Source organism: Gadus macrocephalus, chromosome 22 (assembly GCF_031168955.1).
Source record: "Gadus macrocephalus chromosome 22, ASM3116895v1".
NCBI classification, from domain to species: domain Eukaryota; kingdom Metazoa; phylum Chordata; class Actinopteri; order Gadiformes; family Gadidae; genus Gadus; species Gadus macrocephalus.
In genome coordinates, this window is record NC_082403.1 from 15,128,511 (window position 1) to 15,150,716 (window position 22,206).

General features: G+C 48.2%; 1 protein-coding gene across 3 annotated transcripts; it reads right to left on the reverse strand.

Annotated features, from left to right (window-relative positions):
• Positions 1–202: 202 nt before the first annotated feature.
• Positions 203–22,030, reverse strand: anln (anillin, actin binding protein). Of its 3 annotated transcripts, none has more exons than XM_060042618.1 (24): positions 21,871–22,030; positions 20,395–20,545; positions 19,376–20,065; positions 18,763–19,037; positions 14,776–15,109; positions 14,421–14,614; positions 14,129–14,236; positions 13,956–14,043; positions 13,268–13,611; positions 12,638–12,774; positions 12,093–12,243; positions 10,578–10,713; positions 10,271–10,468; positions 9,920–10,046; positions 9,030–9,078; positions 8,897–8,950; positions 8,493–8,525; positions 8,329–8,347; positions 6,632–6,744; positions 5,723–5,776; positions 5,083–5,172; positions 4,056–4,163; positions 1,526–1,698; positions 203–1,285 (listed from the first exon to the last, which is right to left on the reverse strand). In XM_060042618.1, exons 1-24 carry the CDS (start codon positions 21,886–21,888, stop codon positions 1,171–1,173), a joined length of 3,759 nt encoding a protein of 1,252 aa, XP_059898601.1. In that variant the 5' UTR covers positions 21,889–22,030; the 3' UTR covers positions 203–1,170. The 3 variants fall into 3 exon arrangements, with proteins under 3 accessions (XP_059898601.1, XP_059898602.1, XP_059898603.1); XM_060042619.1 differs by having other exon boundaries at positions 13,268–13,608; positions 21,871–22,028; XM_060042620.1 differs by lacking the exon at positions 5,723–5,776 and having other exon boundaries at positions 21,871–22,028.
• Between the last annotated feature and the right edge of the window lie 176 nt (positions 22,031–22,206).

Sequence of the window (22,206 nt, forward strand, 5' to 3'; positions counted from 1 at the left end):
TGGCCGCATAGTGTTCCAACCACCTGAGCAGTGAAGCGATGACCGGAGCTTAAGGAAAAAGCAGAACCTGACCGCTGCCTAGGGAGGTAATCCAAAAGGTTAATCATCAGCCCTCCTGCACCTGGAAACCCTTTCTCCACCAAACTCAGATTACAGAGGTCCAGATTAACTCGTTCCTACCCTTGGCCGCAGACACTTTGGATTTCAGGACAAATCATTACTTTATTCAACTCTGCATTTACTAGATGAACTAAGACATGTTCGGTCGCAGCAGGCATTTATTAAAGTCATTGTTTTACAAATACCTGATACACTGTGTTGAGGAAACCTGGAGTGCTTTAAAGTAGACGGTACAAGTAAACAATTAGACCGAGTGTGATACAGCAATACACCTGCATACACGTCACGCTCAATAGGCCACCACATGTTTACCGTATCACTGGGCACATAAGAAGTGTCCAACCGACCAGATAGATGTACAGAAGAATACGGTGCATTGATACACATTCACCAGATCACTCACGTAAACAAATAACATGCATACAATTAAAAGACAAAAATAGACAAAAGAGACTTGTGTAATGTTTGGCACACAAATGGTGTTTAACTAGACAGGATAAAAAAAAAAACCAAAGGCATTACAAAACCTGACAGCAAGCCATGACATATATAGTAGAAATAACAGGTTGTGCATTTAGGGCCTCAGGCAGTGCCGTCATGCAGTAGTAAAGTTCAGCTTGCTCCATATATATATATATATATATATATATATATATACCTACATTTATTTTGTGCTTCGCCACCATTGCAGTATGCATCATCTCAAACGTCTTGATTACAATATGAAAGCCATGCTCATAAAAACGTATAGTTTTGTCTTGGGCAGTGGCACCTAAATAGTCAAACGCTGGCTGCTTCAACACATTTAAGCTTAAAAATTATTAAAATATAGGCTTAACCAGAGCCGCTAAAATATTGTATTGAAATGTTAGCAGTATGGCTTTATTGGTGCTTCTCATGCGTCCTCCTTTACAGCAGACACCCCTTCTCTCTCCTACATCCCCCCGTAAAGCGCTCTGACCACCGGCTCCTCAGTCTGCACAGCGGCCCCGGCAGGACGGTCCAGGGGGAAGGGCCCCCACTGGGAGGGCCTTCTCTGGGAGGGCCTCCTCAGGGAGGCGTCAGGCACGAGTCCGGCTGCCACATGCGCAGGTCCACCAGGATCTGGTTCAGCTTCTGCATCCACAGGAGCCGCTCCTCCTTGGTGTCAGCACTCAGCCAGTTCCTAAGCGGACCAATGGGAGGGCGGGTTACAGCAAGTACTACACGTAAAGACCACCACCACTCAGGGGCTGGGGCTCAACTAGCAGTATTGTAACCATCATTGGTTACAATACTGGCATCAGCCAATCACAATGGCACACAAACATCTTGACATGCAGGACCCTAAAAACAGGGTTATCTGGCAATACGCTGGGCTCGTTACTGACGAAGAAGAGGTCTACGAGGAGGCGGGTCTACTTACTTGGTGACACACATGGTGTTGCTGCAGTGGCTGACCAGGGTCTGGTGGTCGTCTTCTCTCTGGGGCCGGACTGTGATGAGCTCCAGGGTGTTGGGTCGGGCGCAGAACTCGCGGTTGGCGGGCTCCACTCGCGGGCTGGTGCAGTTGGCCAGGTTGATACGGCCCATTGGGTTCTTTGAACGGGAAAATAAAACACTTGCATTTATAATTGACCTGTTAAACCCCCAGAACAATAAAATAAAAGACACATTTAAAAAAACTAACGTTTTGGGTTGTATTAAGGACAGGTTTGTGAATGCCCGTAGCCAGCCATTCTGAAGCAGGCAGGGGCGATTCTAAATGAGCCAAATACCCGAGACAGGACCAATATTAAACATTGCGGGGTCAACCACTATAGTTCATCCTAGACAAACCAGAAAGGTAGAGCAGTTGTCTTGTAACCAAAAGGTACCCTAACTGCTCCTGACGAGCTGGGTGTCGCCTTGCATGGTTGATCCGTTGCACCACTAACCCCCGATGTCCCAGGCTGCATCCAGTGCAGGCATGCTCCCACTTGGGTTAATTAAAAGTACAGGTTTTTCTAAATGTTGGTGATCAATTATTCCCATTTACACCATTACCATTACAAATATATATTACAGAAATGTTGCTGCCATTACTGACTGCCTTTTTTGCACTACCACAACTCAACTAAAAAAAAAAAAAAAATTATGCTACTTTTTAATATTAGTATTGTCCTTATCTCTTGTGCACTTCAATGTCTCCTTTTAGGGCCCTATTTTTTTTTTTTATTCCTGTAGGTGTGTTTTGGGCGGAATACCTGTAGGTGTGTTTTGGGCGTTACATGCAATAAATCAATGAGATTCTCCCCTGAGACAGATGCACGAGTCATGACCACATGAATTTCTAACTTCAAATGGCTCAGTTTATGTCCCAATAATGTGGCATAATTCACGCATGGAATAGCGTTTTGTTCTACAACTTCAGAAACACTGAGTCGTCATGTCAATTTCAGCAAAGAGAACTTAACACGTATATGATATGCGGTTCTATGGCCGCAACGGTCTATTTAATGATATGCGGCAATACATTAACAAACATAATTTATTACCAGTATTGTATAAATTATCGTTATCAACTTGGGTTCATAATATGCATGTGTCCCCCCGTTAATATACATTGCCACGGACTGTATTATGCGTTAGCCTGCGTGTTTAGTTTGCGTGTGTTTAAACAGACACAAGTGCTCCAAGCATCACCCGAATTCATTCATTCTTTTAAACACTCGTGGTAAAACTGTTTCCTCACGATCAAATACTCATCAATCCTAAGTTATAGGTAGTTCACGTTGTCTGTACCAAGAAAATATGTGATTGATTTAAAAGTACAACTTATTACTGCTGTATCAACTGTTCCTTCCTAAATAATTTAACTAACGTCATCATTAACCCTTAAACAAGATTTTGTTTTTGAATATTCGGATATACTTTCCTCGAGTTTATTATTGTTATTGTTATTATTATTATTTTAACGCATGGCATAGCCTACTACAGTAGGCTAGAACCACTACATTCATGCAGCCTCTATGTAACTTTTTTTTTTCACAATCCACATGCTATTTCTCTGCCGTTTCACACATGGCACTTAAAGGCACTTAAACCAGGGTTTTTCGGTCTGTGGCACAATTAAAAAATCGATCTGTTAGATAGCACCATGTATCATTTGCGCTGGAATACGCCTCTGCTTTTTGCCGACACGCCTCTCAGGAAGCAAGTGTAGTTTGCTGCGGGGGAAAATCAGCTTTTCGCCGGGTGCAAACTAGCAACGATACATACGTCGTTGTAGAAAGTTATTGCGCTGGGTGCAAGATAGGGCCCTTAGTGTTGTCTTATCTATTGTTTACTTTTAGTCTTATCTTTTGTGCACGTGCACTTTATCTGTTCACCGTAGGATAGTGAGAAACGGTTTCTCGATTGCTTTGTATGTCTACATGTGAATTAATTGACATTAAAGCTGACTCTGACTTTGAAACTATTGTAATTTCTGTTTTTGATAAGTTAAAAAAGCTTCTGTCAAAACCGTTTGATCAATGGTGGCTCAGCCAACTAGTGCATTTCCCAGTAGATATCAGTCTGGCCCTGGCTGGAAGGAAAGTGATTTCCAAATATGGTACATGGTTTAAAAAACATGAAGCTAAAACATTTTAATCTGAGAAAAACCTTCAATGCAGATTTCAGTTAATCCTTAAACATCGTGAATCAACCTACATTTGATAAAAACTGCTCTGTCTAGTAGTTGAAGAAGCTGGACAAGTCATTGATGTGCCTTCCTATTATCAGGCTCTATTAAATCAGATACTGTGTCCTAAAATAAAACTTTCCCAGGGCGCTCATTGATCAGAGAGAAACAGGATGTGAGCATTTTTTAACGAACTAGGAAGAGTGGGCAAAGTCTAAACCCCCAGCCAACAGAAGCCCGGCGTGCGAGGTGTGGTGTAGGCAGGGCGAGGTGTGGAGGAGGACCAGCCTACCTTGCGTCTCTCGTCGTCAGGGTAGGTCCAGTAGGAGATGCAGTACCCTGACAGGACGCACCACCTGCGGTGCCACGAGCCAAAACCGCTCACATCCTCAAACATGGTCTGGAGGGGGGAGACACAAACACAGGATGACTCCGCTACCACTTCAGAGGGAATGCCAACACACATTTTATAATTTAACACTTCAGGTTAAAATAATTAGGCACACTATAATGTCATCTTAGTCAGACTGGCTTGTCTAACCCTTTCAAAACACACAACGACATATTTATCTCCAGCCAAGTACTCTTTTTAATGACAGTAGTAACCGCTAAGACCCCCCCCCCCCCCCCCCACATAACAGCAGAGGCCTTCTAATTTTCCGGTTGGCACAGGAGTGCCGTGTTCCAATCCATACTATCCGTACTTACTAGCCTTAGTTTCAGTACGTAGGGCGTTCCAATTCAGATGGGGCAAAAATAAGTGTACTGAAAGGACCCGGATGGTGTACTCAAAGCCATCTTAGCTACGTAGCGGAAGAGGGTGGAGCCCGGCTGAGCCAAATTCTGCGCATTTTCCACATAGCCTGCATTAATAGTCATTTTGTAGTTTTTATAGCTTATGTAGCTTTTTTTAGCTGGTAGGCGTAAAGCGGGATGTTTATTGCAGCGCCAGACGTGATCGTAATTTCCGGTTAGTGCACCACGGAGTATTCGATTTGGAACAACACTGACATCTGAAAATTAGCACACTTAGTGAGTGCGGATAGAGTACTACGTTTAAGTGTGCTCATGGAAGTATGGCTATTGGAACACAGCACTGGTCTGATAGTTTGTAAAGCACCTGCCCTGAATCACTTCTAGAGGAAATCAAATAAATCACTCTGATGGAAACATTTACAATTTCCCTCAGAGCATTCGCTGCTTCATTTCACATTGCACCAGAGCTGGTGCAGGGGCTGAACCCTGCAGTCAGTAAAAGCACTTCCCTTTCATCTTCAAATCAAACTGAACATGTGATTTCCTGACGATCTTGCACTCACCAAGAAGCCCCTCTCCTCCACCTTGCTGGAGCCCACCTGGCACTGCATCTTCAGGTGGATGTGACCCTCCAGAGGGCACAGGAACGGCACCTAGAGAGCACGGCCACAGGTTAGGGAGGAGCCCCATGGCGTCTGCTCCACCTGACCCCTGGGTGCCTGCAGCAGGGAGCTACAGCAGGGCTACAAAGAGCTGTACGCTCTTAACAACATATACAGTGCAACCGCAATGCCCCAAGTCCTGAATTTGACGTTAAAAAAAATGCTTCCAATCCTTTGGGAGCATGCATACACGTTGATCCACCGTGAATACAGGGTCTACTGGCCAAGATACAGGTCAATGTTTCAAGACATGCAAACACCGTGTGCAGAAAGGGGTTAAAGAAAATGGGTAATCCTGATGAACAGCATTGCATGTCTGTTTATATTTAGTAAGTTTTCAGAAGGCCAAATTAGGGTAGCAACAAAGACTTGGTTTCCACAGCCACAGACAGACTGGCAGGCTGATCGGGATTTTAATGTTAGTGTCAAGACTGATTCAGTTCATCTGGTGGTGATGTTGATTGCTCCACACTTTCCCCAAAACAAATCTGAACATAAATAAAATGAAGAAAACAAATCTGTCCGTGAGACAAGAAATAACCTTTTTATGAAACATGTCACTGAGAAGTTCCCTTTCCCTTCCTTCATATTTGATCTATAAAAAGGGAGAGACGGTTTAAGAGTGAGTGAGCGCCTAAGGGATCACACATCGTCAGGGACAACCAAAGACGGTGGTAGGCCTGTGAGCACATGAGGAACTTGTAACAACAGGAACCAGTAACCAGAAGAACTAGCAGCACCTAATGCCGCGTTTCCACTGCAGCGTGCGGAACGGATCGGATCGCAAAGGTGCGGTAGGGAGGGGGCAGTATAGCCCAGCTCAGTTCCGAGGTCGCGTTTCCACTGCTGACAGTACCCTTTGTGGTAGGCCGGATGTCGATCGCCGCGGCAGCTACGTAAACATCGTAAACAACGTCTTCCTCCCCAAGAATGCAGACGAACGTTTCGACCTCCTTGTTCGCCCAAGCAAGCGTATTACGCGACATGTTAATTTTGGCGGTGGAAACGCGACCCGATCCGCACCTTTGCGATCCGATCCGTTCCGCACCCTGCAGTGGAAACGCGCCATAAGCTAATGGGGGCTCCGGTTGCCACTGTCTGCAGCCCAGGGCTGTCATACAGAGAAGAACGAGGTGCTCTTTCAAAAAGGCCTGCAGAACTGGGTGACTCCCCTCGACAAATGTTCTCCAGCTTTACACTTTGTTTGGCACCTAGTCACAGCAAAATAATATCACTTCTTTGTTAAATAAGACCAAGTTCTTGAAATGTCCTTCTTTGCTTCTACATGAAACATATTTTTTAATTCAAACAAGTCCATCATAGCCAAACCTTTTTCCAATGAGAGGGATTCAATCCTTAGTCTTTGTTTGGGATAAAAGGATAAAGGGACTAAAGAAACAGTCTTGCTAGGGGGACAACAAAAGAGAAACATTATATGTCAGGTCGGTACCTTCTCCAGGGGAAACTTGTTCTTCCCGACGGACGAAAGGGTCAGCTTGTGGGAGCCCACCAGGACGAAGCTGCTGGTGTGGACCGCATTGGGCCCCCCGGGGCTGGCCATCACTGCAGGGAGACGGGACGATTAGACACCAGGACAAAGGCCCCTCAAGACCCAGCCAGACGACAGAGGCCCCTCAAGACCCAGCCAGACGACAGAGGCCTCTCAAGACCCAGCCAGACGACAGAGGCCCCTCAAGACCCAGCCAGACGACAGAGGCCTCTCAAGACCCAGCCAGACGACAGAGGCCTCTCAAGACCCAGCCAGACGACAGAGGCCCCTCAAGACCCAGCCAGACGACAGAGGCCTCTCAAGACCCAGCCAGACGACAGAGGCCCCTCAAGACCCAGCCAGACGACAGAGGCCCCTCAAGACCCAGCCAGACGACAGAGGCCCCTCAAGACCCAGCCAGACGACAGAGGCCTCCAAGACCCAGCCAGACGACAGAGGCCTCCAAGACCCAGCCAGACGACAGAGGCCTCCAAGACCCAGCCAGACGACAGAGGCCCCTCAAGACCCAGCCAGACGACAGAGGCCCCTCAAGACCCAGCCAGACGACAGAGGCCCCTCAAGACCCAGCCAGACGACAGAGGCCCCTCAAGACCCAGCCAGACGACAGAGGCCTCTCAAGACCCAGCCAGACGACAGAGGCCCCTCAAGACCCAGCCAGACGACAGAGGCCCCTCAAGACCCAGCCAGACGACAGAGGCCTCCAAGACCCAGCCAGACGACAGAGGCCTCCAAGACCCAGCCAGACGACAGAGGCCTCCAAGACCCAGCCCGACTGATTACATTTACATTTCATTTACATCTAGAGCGGGGGTCACTAACAGGCGGACCGGGTCCGGACCCAGACGCCGTCCTATACGGACCCGGACCTATAGTCAATTAATTATTCAAGTATTTTTAATTTTGACGGGGCGCTTCTATTTTGACCGGCGCAGCGTTTCTAGACATTACGGTACTGGTTTAGTGAATCAGGAAATCCATTGACCAATTGCATTCGAGTTAAGCCATCCCACGTGATGCTACCCAGCCAATCGAATATGTGCATTCCCGGCAATGTGCATGTCACTATGAGATAAAGCACAACGGTCTGAACTGCGGTCACAGAAAATAAGCAGTCTCAGAGCCCAATATGAACAATCCAACGAATCGACCAGGGAAACAAACTCATAGTCTAATGTCTCCAAAACATGTACCTATCTATACTAGATACAGCGTAACAGAGTAAGAATGTTTTTTCTTGTAAAACGTGTACATTTTAGACTAAGAGCCACCTGGTGAGTTAATAGCGCAACTGCATCTAGTGTTCCTATTCGTGCACTGTGGATTCCTCTGCAGAGATAAATAAATCCAAGCTGGGGGTCTGAATACTGATGATTGCAGTTACCAATGCCATGGGGCTAACAAGTACCCCTCCTTCCTACAACTTTTAACCTAAAACGCGTTCCCTATAGTCCTCTTTCCGTTCTGGGCTACCGTAGAAAAATGGCGGGCTCCGTGGATATAAAGGGCTCATTCTAAGGTCTTATTTTCATGGGATAATACTCTTCTAATCCATTTCTTCCAGGTCTGTTCACCTTGAGGTCACTTAAGTCTTAAACCATGTGAAAGCATTTCTTCTTTAGATTGCCTTAAGGACTCACCTGGAGCTTGGCTGCTCTTCTGCAAAGAAAAATTAAGAATTCGTCAATAAATGTAAAAGCAGGTACCATTAAAAGTACTACAAATGCAACATTATAATGCTGACACAACGTTTTTATATTTTTGTACTAAAATTTGCCAAACCATAATTGAAAAAAAGGCTTACTGTAATGGCAAGGAATCTCTTTGGTGTCATAGCCTAGAAAAGATAGAACCAAACACAGATTTCAATGCCATGCAATTCTACTCCATCATCCTGAACCCAATCTGATGTCTTTCAGTGCACTGGGATTATCCGCAGTTCACTACCAGTATCATCACCATTCACTAGTATGTATCCTCCCCCACCCATGGTGCACCCCCACCAGGTGAGAGGTGGTACTGAAACTGATCCATACCGACATACACAAATCCTGGCCGTCAAGAACCTGTCTCCAGATTACCTGAATACACACACATCCCAGTTACACACACACACACACACACACACACACACACACACACACACACACACACACACACACACACACACACACACACACACCTCAACAGCAGTAATTCATAATTCACCTTAGACTTGCTGGTCTTCTTCTTCTTGTCATTGGCTGCCTCCCGCTTCATCACCTAAACATCAAACCACCGTTATACCAAAAGATATAAGTAAAGATGTTCAAAACCAATGAATAATGAATAAGCCACTCACCAGACAGTAGACTTGGATATCCACCTCAAAGTCATTGGAAACATCAGACCTACAAATGAAGGGAGACATGTTGAGCAGCTGAATACATACTACAAAATGGACTGACACCACGTCTCTAGCCCACTGTTTAATTTCTCCTCAAGTCTTAATTATTTCCGCATGCGAGCGGCGGAGAATATGATCTCTAAATTATTAAGGACAGTAGACTAAACGCTATAAGACTAGCGAAAACAATCGGCGTCTCTTCGGAACTGTCATTTTCTTAATGAGCCGTGGTGATGTTTAAAATGAGCTCCCAACGCTGCCCTCTTCCGATTGGCCCCTGGTGAATCCCGCGCAGGGTCTCAAGGTGGTCCCCGCCATCTCAGACCATTGTGGGCGTTTGAGCCCGCTCTCTACACACAGTCAACTTGCAGTTAAAAGCATACCTCGTGTTTCAATTCAAACACAGGTCGTACCGCGGTTAGAGCCGCTGCCTCTCACTCGGAGAGAGTGTGTGTGTGCGAGTCGGAGGCAGAACGGGAGAGAGAGAGAGAGCAGAGTAACAAAATAGCAGGCGGCTGGCGCGGCTCGTAAAGGCTGTTATTTCAAATGGCACATTTTAATCTGATCGGTTAACCGGTTTCAGACGGTTAATGAGGCTCGGTGGTCGGTCAAGAATATTTTACATTTTCGCCATCCCTAACCGCAACAAATACTAAAAGCAGCTTTAGGGCTTTAGTTGTTCTATATAATAAACTGTCAATCACAAAGGATTCCTTTACTTGATCATTGTTAGATAACAAGTAGTGTATTTATGAAAGGAACTATAATGGAGCCAATATTACAATTTTTGTGCATCAAGACAATTGATTGTCTTGATGCACTATGGTCCAGGGTGATGGACTCACATGGTGAACTTGGTTTTGAAGGAGAGTGCGTCCCCGCTGAGCCCGCTGCGGGTGCTGGCCAGGGGCGTGGCTACCATGTTCTCGGCCCCCGCTCTGATCAGGATGAAGAAGAAGTGACTGGAAGACCCTGAGAGAGACGGAGACAGAGAGAGTAAGCGGGCCGTTTAACCTCAGGTGCCCGGGTGCTGCCGCTTGAACTGGTTGTTCTTCGAGTAATGAAAGCTGCCAATAGGCTCAGGCCCAGTGACCTGGTGGCTTGTCAGAACAGAGAGAACATCCAAGCTCGTTTACTTGATTCAAATTCAAACATTCAATACCGTCTTCATATAACGAGAAGACAAATAAATGCACCTGGCTTGTTAGCGGCAGCGCAAACAAAGTCTGCCTTGAGGGGCAGCCGGAGCTCCTGCAGGGTGATGGAGCCCTTGGAGGCAGGGACCCCCGAGTTCAGGGGGGCCCTGGAGGGCCCAGCAGCCCCCCTCTTCTGGCCCGACGGGCCCTCCCCCTTCAGACGCTCCAGCTCGGCCTTCAGCGCCAACCTCTTCTCAGCTGGGTTACAGGGGCAGAACGGGAGGGGATGACATGTCTACAGACACACACCAACAAACACGTTGAGCACAAATGTGAACCAATGGAGCGCCGGGCGGGGGGGACTCACTGGCTACCAGCAGCAGCCGCTGGGCCTCAGCCTCCACCGGGGAGCCCTTGCCGTGCTCCTCGTCGGTGCAGCAGTTGAGCGCCTGGCTGGCCTGGTGGATCACCGTCTGCTGCATGTTCATGTCGCTGGTCAGGGCCTACAGGGGGCGACGAGGAGCAGCATTAGCAACTCAATCTGGACTAGAGGCTTCTTCAGACATGAGGCACACGCACACGCGACTTTGTGAAAGGACTCGTCACAGGGAGAACTTATTGGTGGTGCCCACGTTTGTGCTTGCCGTGAGCCAATTACCTGCCCAAAATCAACACCTCATGATTGGTCGTAACAAACATGGACGAAAGAAAAGCGAAACCAGATGTGTTTGTCTGCCATCAGAGCTGAGGTATGACCCTGAAGTCTGACCTGAGGGCCTGTAACGTAATTCACACTTTCATACCAAGGCCACATATGCCCTTACCAATTAAAGAGTCTTCTTTATCACGCTAAGGAGGGATCCGGAGCCTAGGGAGGTGTCCAGCTCACAAAGGAGGCCATTCATCATGTGTCAATTCTAGAGATACGAGCGGTCAAGATGTTCGAGTGACCCAGATGCTCAAGGCCCCAAGAACAAGTGTAATTCCCGCACATAGCCACAAAGCAAGTTGCAATGCCAACACATAGCCACAAGGGAGCAGCATAGAGACACATACAACATCCAGAGAGGCGGGAGTTCAGCACCATGCTTAGCCAATCAGAGCACATAACTATGTCCACGCCTGCCCAGTATTAAAGTTACAACCCATAGCCCAGGGGGTTAGAACGCTCCAGGTAAAGCATCCTTTGGAATGCCCTACTAAGTGTATCTCCACATGTGCATGTACAATTCCCCTCCTTTTGCTTCATGTATGCTAGTCCAAACCTTTGCTAAATAAAGTGAGTTAAAGCGATCCTGACTTGGCAGACTTTTTCCAAAAGAACACGGCAGGCCCACGCGACCCCTCACCTTCAGCCTCCTGACTTTAGGGCCCCAGAACCACGCGACCCCTCACCTTCAGCCTCCTGACCTTAGGGCCCCAGACCCACGCGACCACTCACCTTCAGCCTCTGCTTGAGGCCCGCCTCCTGACCTGAGACTCCCAGCCCCACGCGACCTCTCACCTTCAGCCTCTGCTTGAGGCCCGCCTCCTGACCTGAGACTCCCAGCCCCACGCGACCCCTCACCTTCAGCCTCTGCTTGAGGCCCGCCTCCTGACCTGAGAGCCCCAGACCCACGCGACCCCTCACCTTCAGCCTCTGCTTGAGGCCCGCCTCCTGACCTGAGAGCCCCAGACCCACGCGACCACTCACCTTCAGCCTCTGCTTGAGGCCCGCCTCCTGACCTGAGAGCCCCAGACCCACGCGACCCCTCACCTTCAGCCTCTGCTTGAGGCCCGCCTCCTGACCTGAGAGCCCCAGACCCACGCGACCCCTCACCTTCAGCCTCTGCTTGAGGCCCGCCTCCTGACCTGAGAGCCCCAGACCCACACGACCCCTCACCTTCAGCCTCTGCTTGAGGCCCGCCTCCTGGCCGGCGGCCCTGGGCCCGGCAGCCGCGGTCCGCAGGGACACGTCCTCGTTCCTGACGATCACCTGCTTGACGTGGGGCCGCTCCGTCTCCTTCACCCGGATGGAGCGGTACGCGTCCACGCTGGGGAGAGAGGAGGGACACCGGCGTCATCCCACGGGCCACCGGCTCACCACGCTGGGTGGAGCAGCTCCTTTTTCCAACTTCACGTGATTTTGCTACTTGATGTATGCATCACGCTTCCTCAATGGACCTTTACCATCCCAGAAACCATTCCCCCACCCCCCATAAGGTGCAAGGACGTACATTTCAAATGTCAATCCGCTACATACACATAAGCAGCTTCACCTTCTCGTTTTGACACGTTACTAAGGCCCAATCGCATTTCTACCCCTTACCCCTTCCTCTTACCCCTCCTCCTTGTTTTGTAGGGGTAAGGGGAAGGGGGGAGGGGTAAGGGGTAGAAATGGGATTGGGCCTAAGACTCAGAATCCTGTGTGCTGGAGGGGCCCCCCACCTGTAGAGCAGCTTGTGGCCCTCCTCGTCTGTGGACTGGCCCCGTGACACTCGGGCCCTCTGGAACTTGCTGGGCGTGGGGCTGCTGCTGCTGGAGGTGTCGCTCTTCTCCAGGAAGGAGCCGGCCGGCGTGGACGTCTGAGGTGCAGAAGAAGAAGATGACCAACTGAGGCATGTTGGGTCGTACTCAAGCTTTGCATTGCTCCTCGATGGTGCCATTGTATATCAGACATCTGCAAGGCTTGGCTCACTGTGCATGGAAAGAGGGATATTCTTTGAAAGCGTTCTCCCATTGAATAAGAGGTGTTTTACTTTACTTTTTTACACCTTAGAGGGTGTTGTATAATGTTGCATATGAAGACTTTGGAGACTGTAGAGGCCCCGATAAGCTAACAAAATATCTAAATTAGCATGTTCCGAATGATTCCAACACCCCAATACAGTGCATCCCGGACCAAACCACAACAATCACCTCGCGTCTGACCACGACTCGCATCAAACGAGCGGCCCACAAGCATGTCTTTGGGTCTGACACCTGGACCCCCATGTGGCTTCAGTGCCAAGGCCTTGGTTATGATGCTTCATAGACAAATGTAAGGAACCCTCCTTTGCATAGACCCCTCCAGCGTACCATCAGCTCCCTCCTGTCAGGACTGCGGATCACAGACGCCACCGTCTCGGCCAGCGGCGTGAGGAGGGACATGGAGGAGATATTCAGTGGATCTTCCTCCTCGTCCCCCTCCTCCCCGGTGCTGCTGGATGTGTCGTCGCTCTGCTCCAGAACCCCCTCAAACAGCTCGTTGATCACCGCAGAGTTGATGGAGCCAGAGTCCACGTTCGTCTCCACCTCCTCCTCCTCCTCCTCCTCGCTCTTCTCCTGCTCCACCCGGGGCTGGGGGTCAGCCAGTGGGGCGGGCCGCTCCTCCCTCCTCATCGGGCTAGAGGTGGAGACGGGCGGGGAGAGCCCGGGACCTGCTGTAGACAGACCCCGTTACAATGCTACTCAAGAGAATAAGAAGTAAAGGTTTGAAAACAAAAATAACTCTATAGGACAATTATAAGCACATAGCGATGTGCCAAACAATGTATGCAAGTAGAATATGTCTATGTATATATTTACACCTTGTTTACATTACTATGTGCACAAAGTGGCTCATGAAGAACGCTGACATATTGCACACGATGGGTCAAAGAAAGTGGGGCTGGGGAACACGCACACCACACACAAAGTATTTTTTCATCAAGTTTCTTATTCGTCATAAGTTACAAACTGTGGACTTGCAATGCGGTGAACATGATTCAAATCCTGATGGTCCTACCTGCAAAGGTCAGGCTGGAGAGGGTGCTGGACTCAGCTCCTCCCTGAGACGTGGCGCTCACACACTCGGAGGGCTGTTGTGCGGGTGTCTGTAAAGCAAACGCACAAGGTCATGAGGATCCCGATGATTCCTTCAGCATTGTCTCGTGGAGCAGCACGGGCTCCTCCCCTCACCTTGGTCTCCCTGTTCCTCTGGCCGTCGGACGCCTCCTCCTTGTTCTTCCACAGGTTGCCCGCCTTCTGGAAGCGACTGCGGATTTGAGCAAGCTCCGTTTCCCGTTCCTGTCGTAAACAAAGGGGGGTCAGAAAAGATCTACAACACCCGGCTGAAATATCATACATCACATACATACACATCAAATATTTTTGATACAAAATGACAGATTACAAAATCCATCCATGAGCCGGTGGTTGAGATAGGACGATATAGTATGATAAAAGGAGGGCATTAAGAAAGGGTGTTCACCAGCTTCTGTCTCTGGGTTAGCTCTGAGGTGGTGGTGCTGGCAGCCTGCGCTGCGCGGAGCTTATCCTGGACCAGCCGTGTGTTGGGGGTCACACTGAGGTTCTTGGCCGGGGTGCCCCCCGTCCCCGTGGGGGTGCCCTGATGAGCGCGCTCCTGGCACTTCTCTCCAAAGCGCTCAAGGAAGGACTTCGCCCCTGACAGGTCAACAACATGCAGGAGGTTTCGCAATAAGTAGACCGTTCCATCAACACAAAATAAACAAAGTCGACAGCTGGGGATCACTGCTGCTCAAAACCCCTCAGACGTTTCTCTATTGGATTTCCTAATTGTATAATAATTATTGTTTTGATCTTACCCGGGGTCCCGGAGGAGGCCTTCTGGTGCTGAGGGGTAGTGGAGGCCTGAGCAGCCACACAGACCCGCTCTCTGGAGGGGATGGAAGGGTCCGTTCTGGCAGGCTTAGCGGGGAGGTCCAACTTACTGGGGCTGGCGTTCGGCACGTTAGAGTCCAGACGCCTGGACGGGGCCTGAGTCTTTAGGGGACTGGGAGACATGGGGGCCTTGTTCAGAGCCTTCTGGGGGCTGGGGGCCGGAGAGGACTGAGACACTGCAGGGGTCTGCTTCAGGACGTCAGACTTCAGGGGGCTGGCCGGGGCCCCTCTGGTGGACCTGACTGGCGATGGGCCCATCTGGACAGGGTCACAGGTACAGGGAGTTAGAGGGTTGCTCCGACATTCAAAAAGCTGTGGCGGGGGACAGAGCCATTTGATGGTCCGCCAAAGCATAATGCTGACCGGTAAATAGGAGCTAATGAGAAGGAGTCAAATATAGTCATCTTCAAGAATGGGAATCTTCAAGTGAAGTAGTTTTGAGTGCAATGTGGACTCTTGGCCAGTGGATGGCAGTATGTTGTAGACCAGGGGTCGGCAACCCTAGGCACGCGTGCCACCACTGGCACATGGCAGCATAATCATTGGCACACTTAAAATAAAAAATAAAAAAAACGTATTTTTTATTTTATTATTAAAAATGTCACCGCACATACGGCGGCATAATTATTACTATCGATTTTTTTTGCACTTTAATCTGTTTTGGGCATTTCCTCCCAGTGCAAATATGATTAAATGAGTTACTGAAAGCAGTGTTCTGAAATGGGATCAATTGAGAAGAAAATATTTAAAATATTGTTGCAAGTGGCCTGTATGCATCACCTTCACATGGTTTTGCAAATCTGTACATGTCTTAAAGATATTGTGGATGGTTCCAACATTCTCATCTATTCTTGTTTCTAACATTTCTCACAGTTCAAATACGTTTTTGAATGAGTTTCTGAAAGTGGTGTTTTAAGATGGGACATATGTAATTATAATTTGTAAGCCCATGTAGCAAATATAACAACAAAAAAAATATTTAAAATGTTGATGCATGATTGTGGACGATATGGAAATAATAAAATTTCAGGTCTTCTGGAAATGTATTTGGTCGCTGTGTCATAATTCAGCTTAATATTTAATATATTGTTGCTTAAAGGGACACTGTGTAAAAATTACTCCCATCTAGTGGTACAATTGTATATTGCATTCAAACTAATAGTGCTCGCTTGTCCAAAAACTACGGTGGGCAGTATGTGCCAAGAAGCTGTGACATGACACCTACTAGGCTACCTCAACGAGTCATTCGAGTGATGATGAGGTTCGTGGACAACTGGACAAATTAGATGGACAAATCAGATCAGGTTTATTGACCAAGCATTCTTACAGACAACGAACTTGACTCCAGCAGTTGTGGACTTTCCAACATGACAAATAACTATACAGATGATAAATAACAGTAGGTCATTTAATGTCAGATTACATAAAATGTCATAACATAAAAGTTGACATAGCCTTTGGTAGTCTTGGAGTTACCGATAATCAAAACAATAATTCCTATAATGCGTGCGGCTGAGCACGCATCCTAATCAACGCATTGTAACCCGTTGATTTCAACAATGTAACAGTATTCTAAATACCAACAATTTACATTGTAACTAACGGAATCAAATCAAAATCAAATCAAATCAAATTTATTGTCATTTTGTTGATTGAACAACAAAACGAGAAGGCGTTTCTCACGGATCAAGATCAACATACATTTCAAACAAACAAACAAACAAACAAACAAACAAACAAACGTCCCAATGATGAATAAATAAATAAATAATAAATAAAGTCCAGTGAGAAGATCTGGGACGCTGGTGCATTGAGCATCCTGACAGATTGAGGTAGGAAGCTGTTCCGCAGCCTGGTTGTGGAGCATCTTAAGCTGCGATAGCGTTTCTTGGAGGGTAGGAGCTGAAAGAAGCTGTTCAGTTTGTTTACGTCCACCCCGTCTCTGTTGCTTCCTCCTCCGGGCAGTTGCGGGCACGGTGTCACAGTGTCCGTTAGTATCCTGTGTTTGCGTAGTATGTCCAGATGCCAGCGAATGCCAGTGATGTTACTCGCTCTCAATGTCCTAATGTTTAATATTGTTTCCCTGTCATAAACTACGTTCGTCGTAGGACGTCTCACACTCAATTCAATCTCAATCTCACAGATCTCAAGAGGGGCCGCTGCGACTGTGCGCGCCGCCAGTTAGTCGCCCTGGCAACGAGTTTACTTCCTCGTCTCCTATCCTGTTCCTAATTCCTCCTCTCGATCTTCTTTTCCTCCGTATTGTCTTCTTTATCAGAGTTGTTGGTATGAAATCCAGTTGTTCGGGTGATAAATCAACTGTCTCGCAAGCGAGTTGAAGCTCCAGAAGGTCCGCTCTAGCCTAAGTGCGTCTCGGTGGATTTGGATACGGTGACCACAGCAGAGAATAAACCTCCATAACTTGATGAAGAATGGCTTTTGAATTCCTCCAACGCATTTGACAGTATCCATAAGTCATAAGAATATTGTCACGATTTAAACTCGACAAAAATGTGAAAAAGTAAATTAAATATGTAATAAAGTAGCCTTTCAATGACGAGTCGCTCAAACATAGCGCCCCGCATCTCGTTGCCATGAAAAACCATGTTATACATGCTTTGCTTGCACATCGTCGTTTTTTTGGCAACGATGATTCCTTCTCCTGTGGCGTGGCATAACTATGGTCTTTCAAAAAAATGCGGTGCATGTTCAAATTTGCCTGTAAAACTCGTCTCGCTAAACTAAGCTCTGTTCCACCGACCGTCACGCTGGCTCAGAGTGAAAACGCGTTTGCAATTCCTGTACGACGTAGTGCTTTTTGACCCTCTCGGCAGCTCATAGACCGGAAGAAAATGGAAGCCTCCATGAAGCTTACCCGTCCTATGTAACCATATTGATATTAATATTAATTATTCTTCGCTCAGGAGGATAAGTGAGATTTTTGGCAGAGATAATTTTACACCAATGAGGACTTATTTATGAATGAATATGTTGATTTGAGGTAATAAATTACTCAAAATATTACATAGTGTCCCTTTAAGGCACACTCAATAACGAGAAAATATCAAACTGGCACTGCATGTTGAAAAGGTTGCTGACCCCTGTTGTAGACCTACTACAAGCAAACCAAGCACTGATTATACTTCAGTCTCATGGATAAGAAGAACGTTCGGACTAATGTTTAATGTAATTTCCACTAAGGACCCGACGGTTCTTCTTATCCATTCAATGGACTAGTCCGTCCCGTACTGCGGAGACGAAGGGCAGTGAGAAAAGCCAGTTGATCATAACCATAACATTTACAAGGAGCATACATTAAAATGCACACATCGGTGAATTCACTAGACTCAATCTCCATTCAACTCTCTCCCAACAACGTTTAAATGAAAGGTTTTGCTGATGTTGCTCCTGTGGTATCTGCAGGTTTCAGCAAGTCAAATTTAAGACTTTTTAAGAGCTTTTTAATGAAATTTAAGGCCTAAAACACGCAATGGTGGGGGTTGGCAACAGACGCGAGCCAACTTCGGAAACGGACGTCTTCCAGCCAGCTGTCCTTGAATTTGCACCTACCCATTGTCGCAGATTAGCTAGCCAGCACTCAGATAATCGTTTATATATGCAGCTAGCAAGAAAGAAGCCTGTCTACATGTCCTTCCTGAAAAGCTCCCTGAGAAAAATAAAAAAATAAATAGACCTGCCCCGACAAATTTAAGACCTTGAGTTACAGTATTTAAGACCAGCATAAAACATTTCTAACGAATTTAAGACTTTCTAAGGCCTTCAATTTAGAAACATGAATTTTAGACTTTTTAAGGATGCGCGGACACCCTGCCTGTGGTAGAAGACCTTTGCGTTGCATACCAAGGTCTCATCCGATGACAACCCACTATTGGATCATTCACTGTGCCTACCTGAGCAGAGCTGGGGAGGGGCCTTCCACCGGACGGGGCCGCGCTCTGCTGGGGGGGCTTCCTGGACATGAAGGTGGAGGCGGGCTTGGCTGGTGGGGGGTCCTTGGCGACGGCAGGATGGCTCAGGTCATCCTCCCAGGTGCCGATGGTGGCGGCCAGGTTGGCCAGGCGGCCCCTCCTCCCAACCGGGGCCCCTGAAGGAGCCGGGGCCGTGACCTGAGGGGCCACTTCTGGCTGTCTCTTGACGGGGGAAAGGGGGACGTCGTCGGATGTGTCTGGAGTCAAGGAAAAAACTAAATGATGAATTCATAATAATAGTTTTTATATAGCCCATTTTGTTGTCGAGACAATACCATGGTCCTGCTTATCAGTGCATTCAAATGATGAAACAGAGATTGCAACTTAATACCAAATGGCCTAAATGACATTACGATTCCTAATGAGGCCGTTGGCTTTGCCCTTCATCCCCTACGTTGTATTAATGCATCCTGGATAAGGTACAAATTGGCCCCAAAATAAGGTGCACTCTCCATAAAATAAAATTCCTTCATTAGTCTGAGTGCAGCAATCGTTCAGGCTGGTATGTTGTAGATCTAATGAAGACATGAGGTACCGTTATCCCAGTAGTTCCTCTGCGCCGCCAGCTTCTGCAGGCGCGACCTCATGCCGGCGGCCGTCAGACCAGGGGCCTCCTCGGGCCCCTCGCTGGCCGCCTGGCCCCTGGAGGGGGCGGGCTCCGCCTGACCCCTGGAGGGAGCGAGCTCCGCCTGGCCCCTGGAGGGAGCGAGCTCCGCCTGGCCCCTAGAGGGGGCGGGCTCCGCCTGACCCCTGGAGGGAGCGAGCTCCGCCTGGCCCCTGGAGGGAGCGAGCTCCGCCTGGCCCCTGGAGGGAGCGAGCTCCGCCTGGCCCCTGGAGGGAGCGAGCTCCGCCTGGCCCCTAGAGGGGGCGGCCATCTCCACGCTCCTGGAGGGAGCGATCTCCGGGCCCGGGTCCGAAGCGATGACCATGGCCTCGGGTTGGGCCCGGCCGCCCCTCGCCGGCTCTGGGGGCGGCGGCTGGACGGGGGGCCGCACGGCACTGGACGGAGTGGGTCCGGCTCTCCTCTCCAGGGAGGCGGCAGAGCGGACGCTGGCGGGGCCCGCGGGGGGTTTCCTGTCTGTGGGGGGGTCCTGGGGAGCGGCCGGGGGCACCACCACTGGCTCCCGGTTCTCCACCTCCTCTGCCCCGGCGGCGGGGGCCGGCTTGGGGTTCTCCTCAGAGCAGCGCCGCTTGGAGGGGGAGGGTTTGGAGGAGGGGTGCAGCGCTGTACGGTGGGGGGGGGGAGGAGGTCAGACCAGTCAGGACCTGCTGGACTGGTCTTGGTGGGGATGGGACCGCCATGCTTTGGTTCCATGATGTATCATTTAAATTCATGCTCTCTCAAACCAACATCATACAAAACAGAGGCGATGTTGACTAAATGTGTTATTTAAATAAAAGTAATTAAAAAAATACTAATAATCAAATAACGATTTACCGGTAGTATTCATCATATGGCAAAACTGTATCCATATCATCATTACATTTTCAACCATCACAGAGATCCAATGCAAAATTTCAATCTGTCTAAAAGCACGATGCCCCTCTTCCTACCCTTTTCCATGACGGGCTCAGTCAACATGCTATTGGTGTCAGCCAATGGCTCCCTGCTCCTCTTTGCCATGGGTCTGTTCGCGGCTGTGGGCCGCTCCGCCATCTTCTTCTGCAGGTTCTCGCGCCGGGCGCGTGTGCGCTCCAACAATTTCTGGTAAAACAAACAGGAAAGGTCATTGTAATGCAAATCGTGTACATGCAACTACAGCCATACAGTTCAGAAGTAGCCATCATTTTGTAAAATGTTGATTTTTTTTTCATCCATGTACGACTAAAGAGCAGATTGAATCTGACTTCCGGACCCGCAAGTCTCAAAGAAATAAAAGAGGAAGAAAGAAAACATGACTTTCACTAAAAGGTCTTAGTTCTACATTTATGGCTGTAAGCAACTGCCATTCAAACATAATGCCGTCTTAGTGGAGACAAAACCAGGGCAAAATATGTGCATTCCTTTAGGTGAAATGGTAGCTTAATCGTTACCAAATGTAAATAAGCTTTGACAACATGACCCTACATAGGCACGGCCATGTAATCAATGTCTTTCTTTGAAAACCCGGCCCCTTGGCCTCACAGGGAACACGTCATGAGAGCTGACTTACAGCCCAGTAACTGTGCAAGACCAAACACATTCCTCTCATTCAACGGTCGTTTTCCACACCGCTTGGAAAATTTGCAGTTGTGTGAGTGTAAATGTCATTCCACAGGAATGAGCCACTCCTGCCTGGAGGCCCAGCCAAGAGGTTTGAACTCTCAAATCCTATTGGCTGGGACAAGGAATGGCAAGTCCTCTCAAATACAACCTGTAAATAGATTCATTCTCCACGTATGTAAATAATGCAGACATTTATGGGACCTCATGAACAAAAGACCCCACACTAAAAGGTATTCCATGGGGTGGTCGGCATGTTGTTAACCGGTGGAGGTCATGGTGCTTGAGAGGTCCAAGTTGGTTACCTCAACTTGAGGTGATAAGAGCATTATCGTCTGATGTGGGTGGTGGGGATCTTTTGAACCCACATGTAACCAACGTCACATCGAGTTGTGAGGATTAGCTATAATGATCATGTTTCCGACATTGAGGCCATAACCAAAGTTCACTTCATGACTCTTTGCTTTGCTAACTTATTGTACGTCATATGTTTCGTGTTCGTGTCAGTTTACTGCCGCATAGTCGAATTGTGGCTGTCATCATTAAGGGTTAAAGGAAGACAACATGTGACACATCTATATCTGATCGTCGGTTGGGAAACCTTTTTCAAAAGAGGAGGATACAAACACATAATACAATCAACTAATATAAACCAATTAAATGAATTGTTTATATTTTAAGAACAGCCAGTCCTAAGAATCCCTACACCATGATGGTGTTGGGATGGTGATGAATAAAGGAACAACGGTATTGTATTGATAGCTGACATCAAGGCGACCTCTGACTTTACGATAATATAATAATATAATACAAACACAGTTGCTCACCTCGGTAAAGGGGTCCATCTCGGAGGAACGTTACACTTAATATCTATCCACTCTTTACTAATGTGTTCGGCTCGTCCACAAAGAACGGACCGCTGTCGAAGTATACGCTCCTCAGCTCCTCTGCTCTCAAACGATACTTAGGTTCAAATTTGAATTTCAGCGGTGCACCCACTGCGCATGCTCCAACGGTTGAGGAAGCGCTCGCGAACCAATCACACAAAATGGGCGTGTCACAAGCGCTATCTGTGTGCTTGTGTATGCGTGTGTGTGCGTGCCTGTGTGTGCGTTTGTGTGTGCGACCGCTTGTGCGTGTGCGTGTGCGAGTGTATTTCATAT

What these genes read in the sequence shown, in the direction of transcription:
- anln (XM_060042618.1), bottom strand. An exon ending in CCCTCCCCAGCTCTGCTCAG is followed by an intron (nt 15,110 to 18,762) that starts GTAGGCACAGTG and finishes GACCCTGTCCAG; the next exon opens with ATGGGCCCATCGCCAGTCAG. An exon ending in GGCCACAAGCTGCTCTACAG is followed by an intron (nt 12,244 to 12,637) that starts GTGGGGGGCCCC and finishes CTCTCTCCCCAG; the next exon opens with CGTGGACGCGTACCGCTCCA.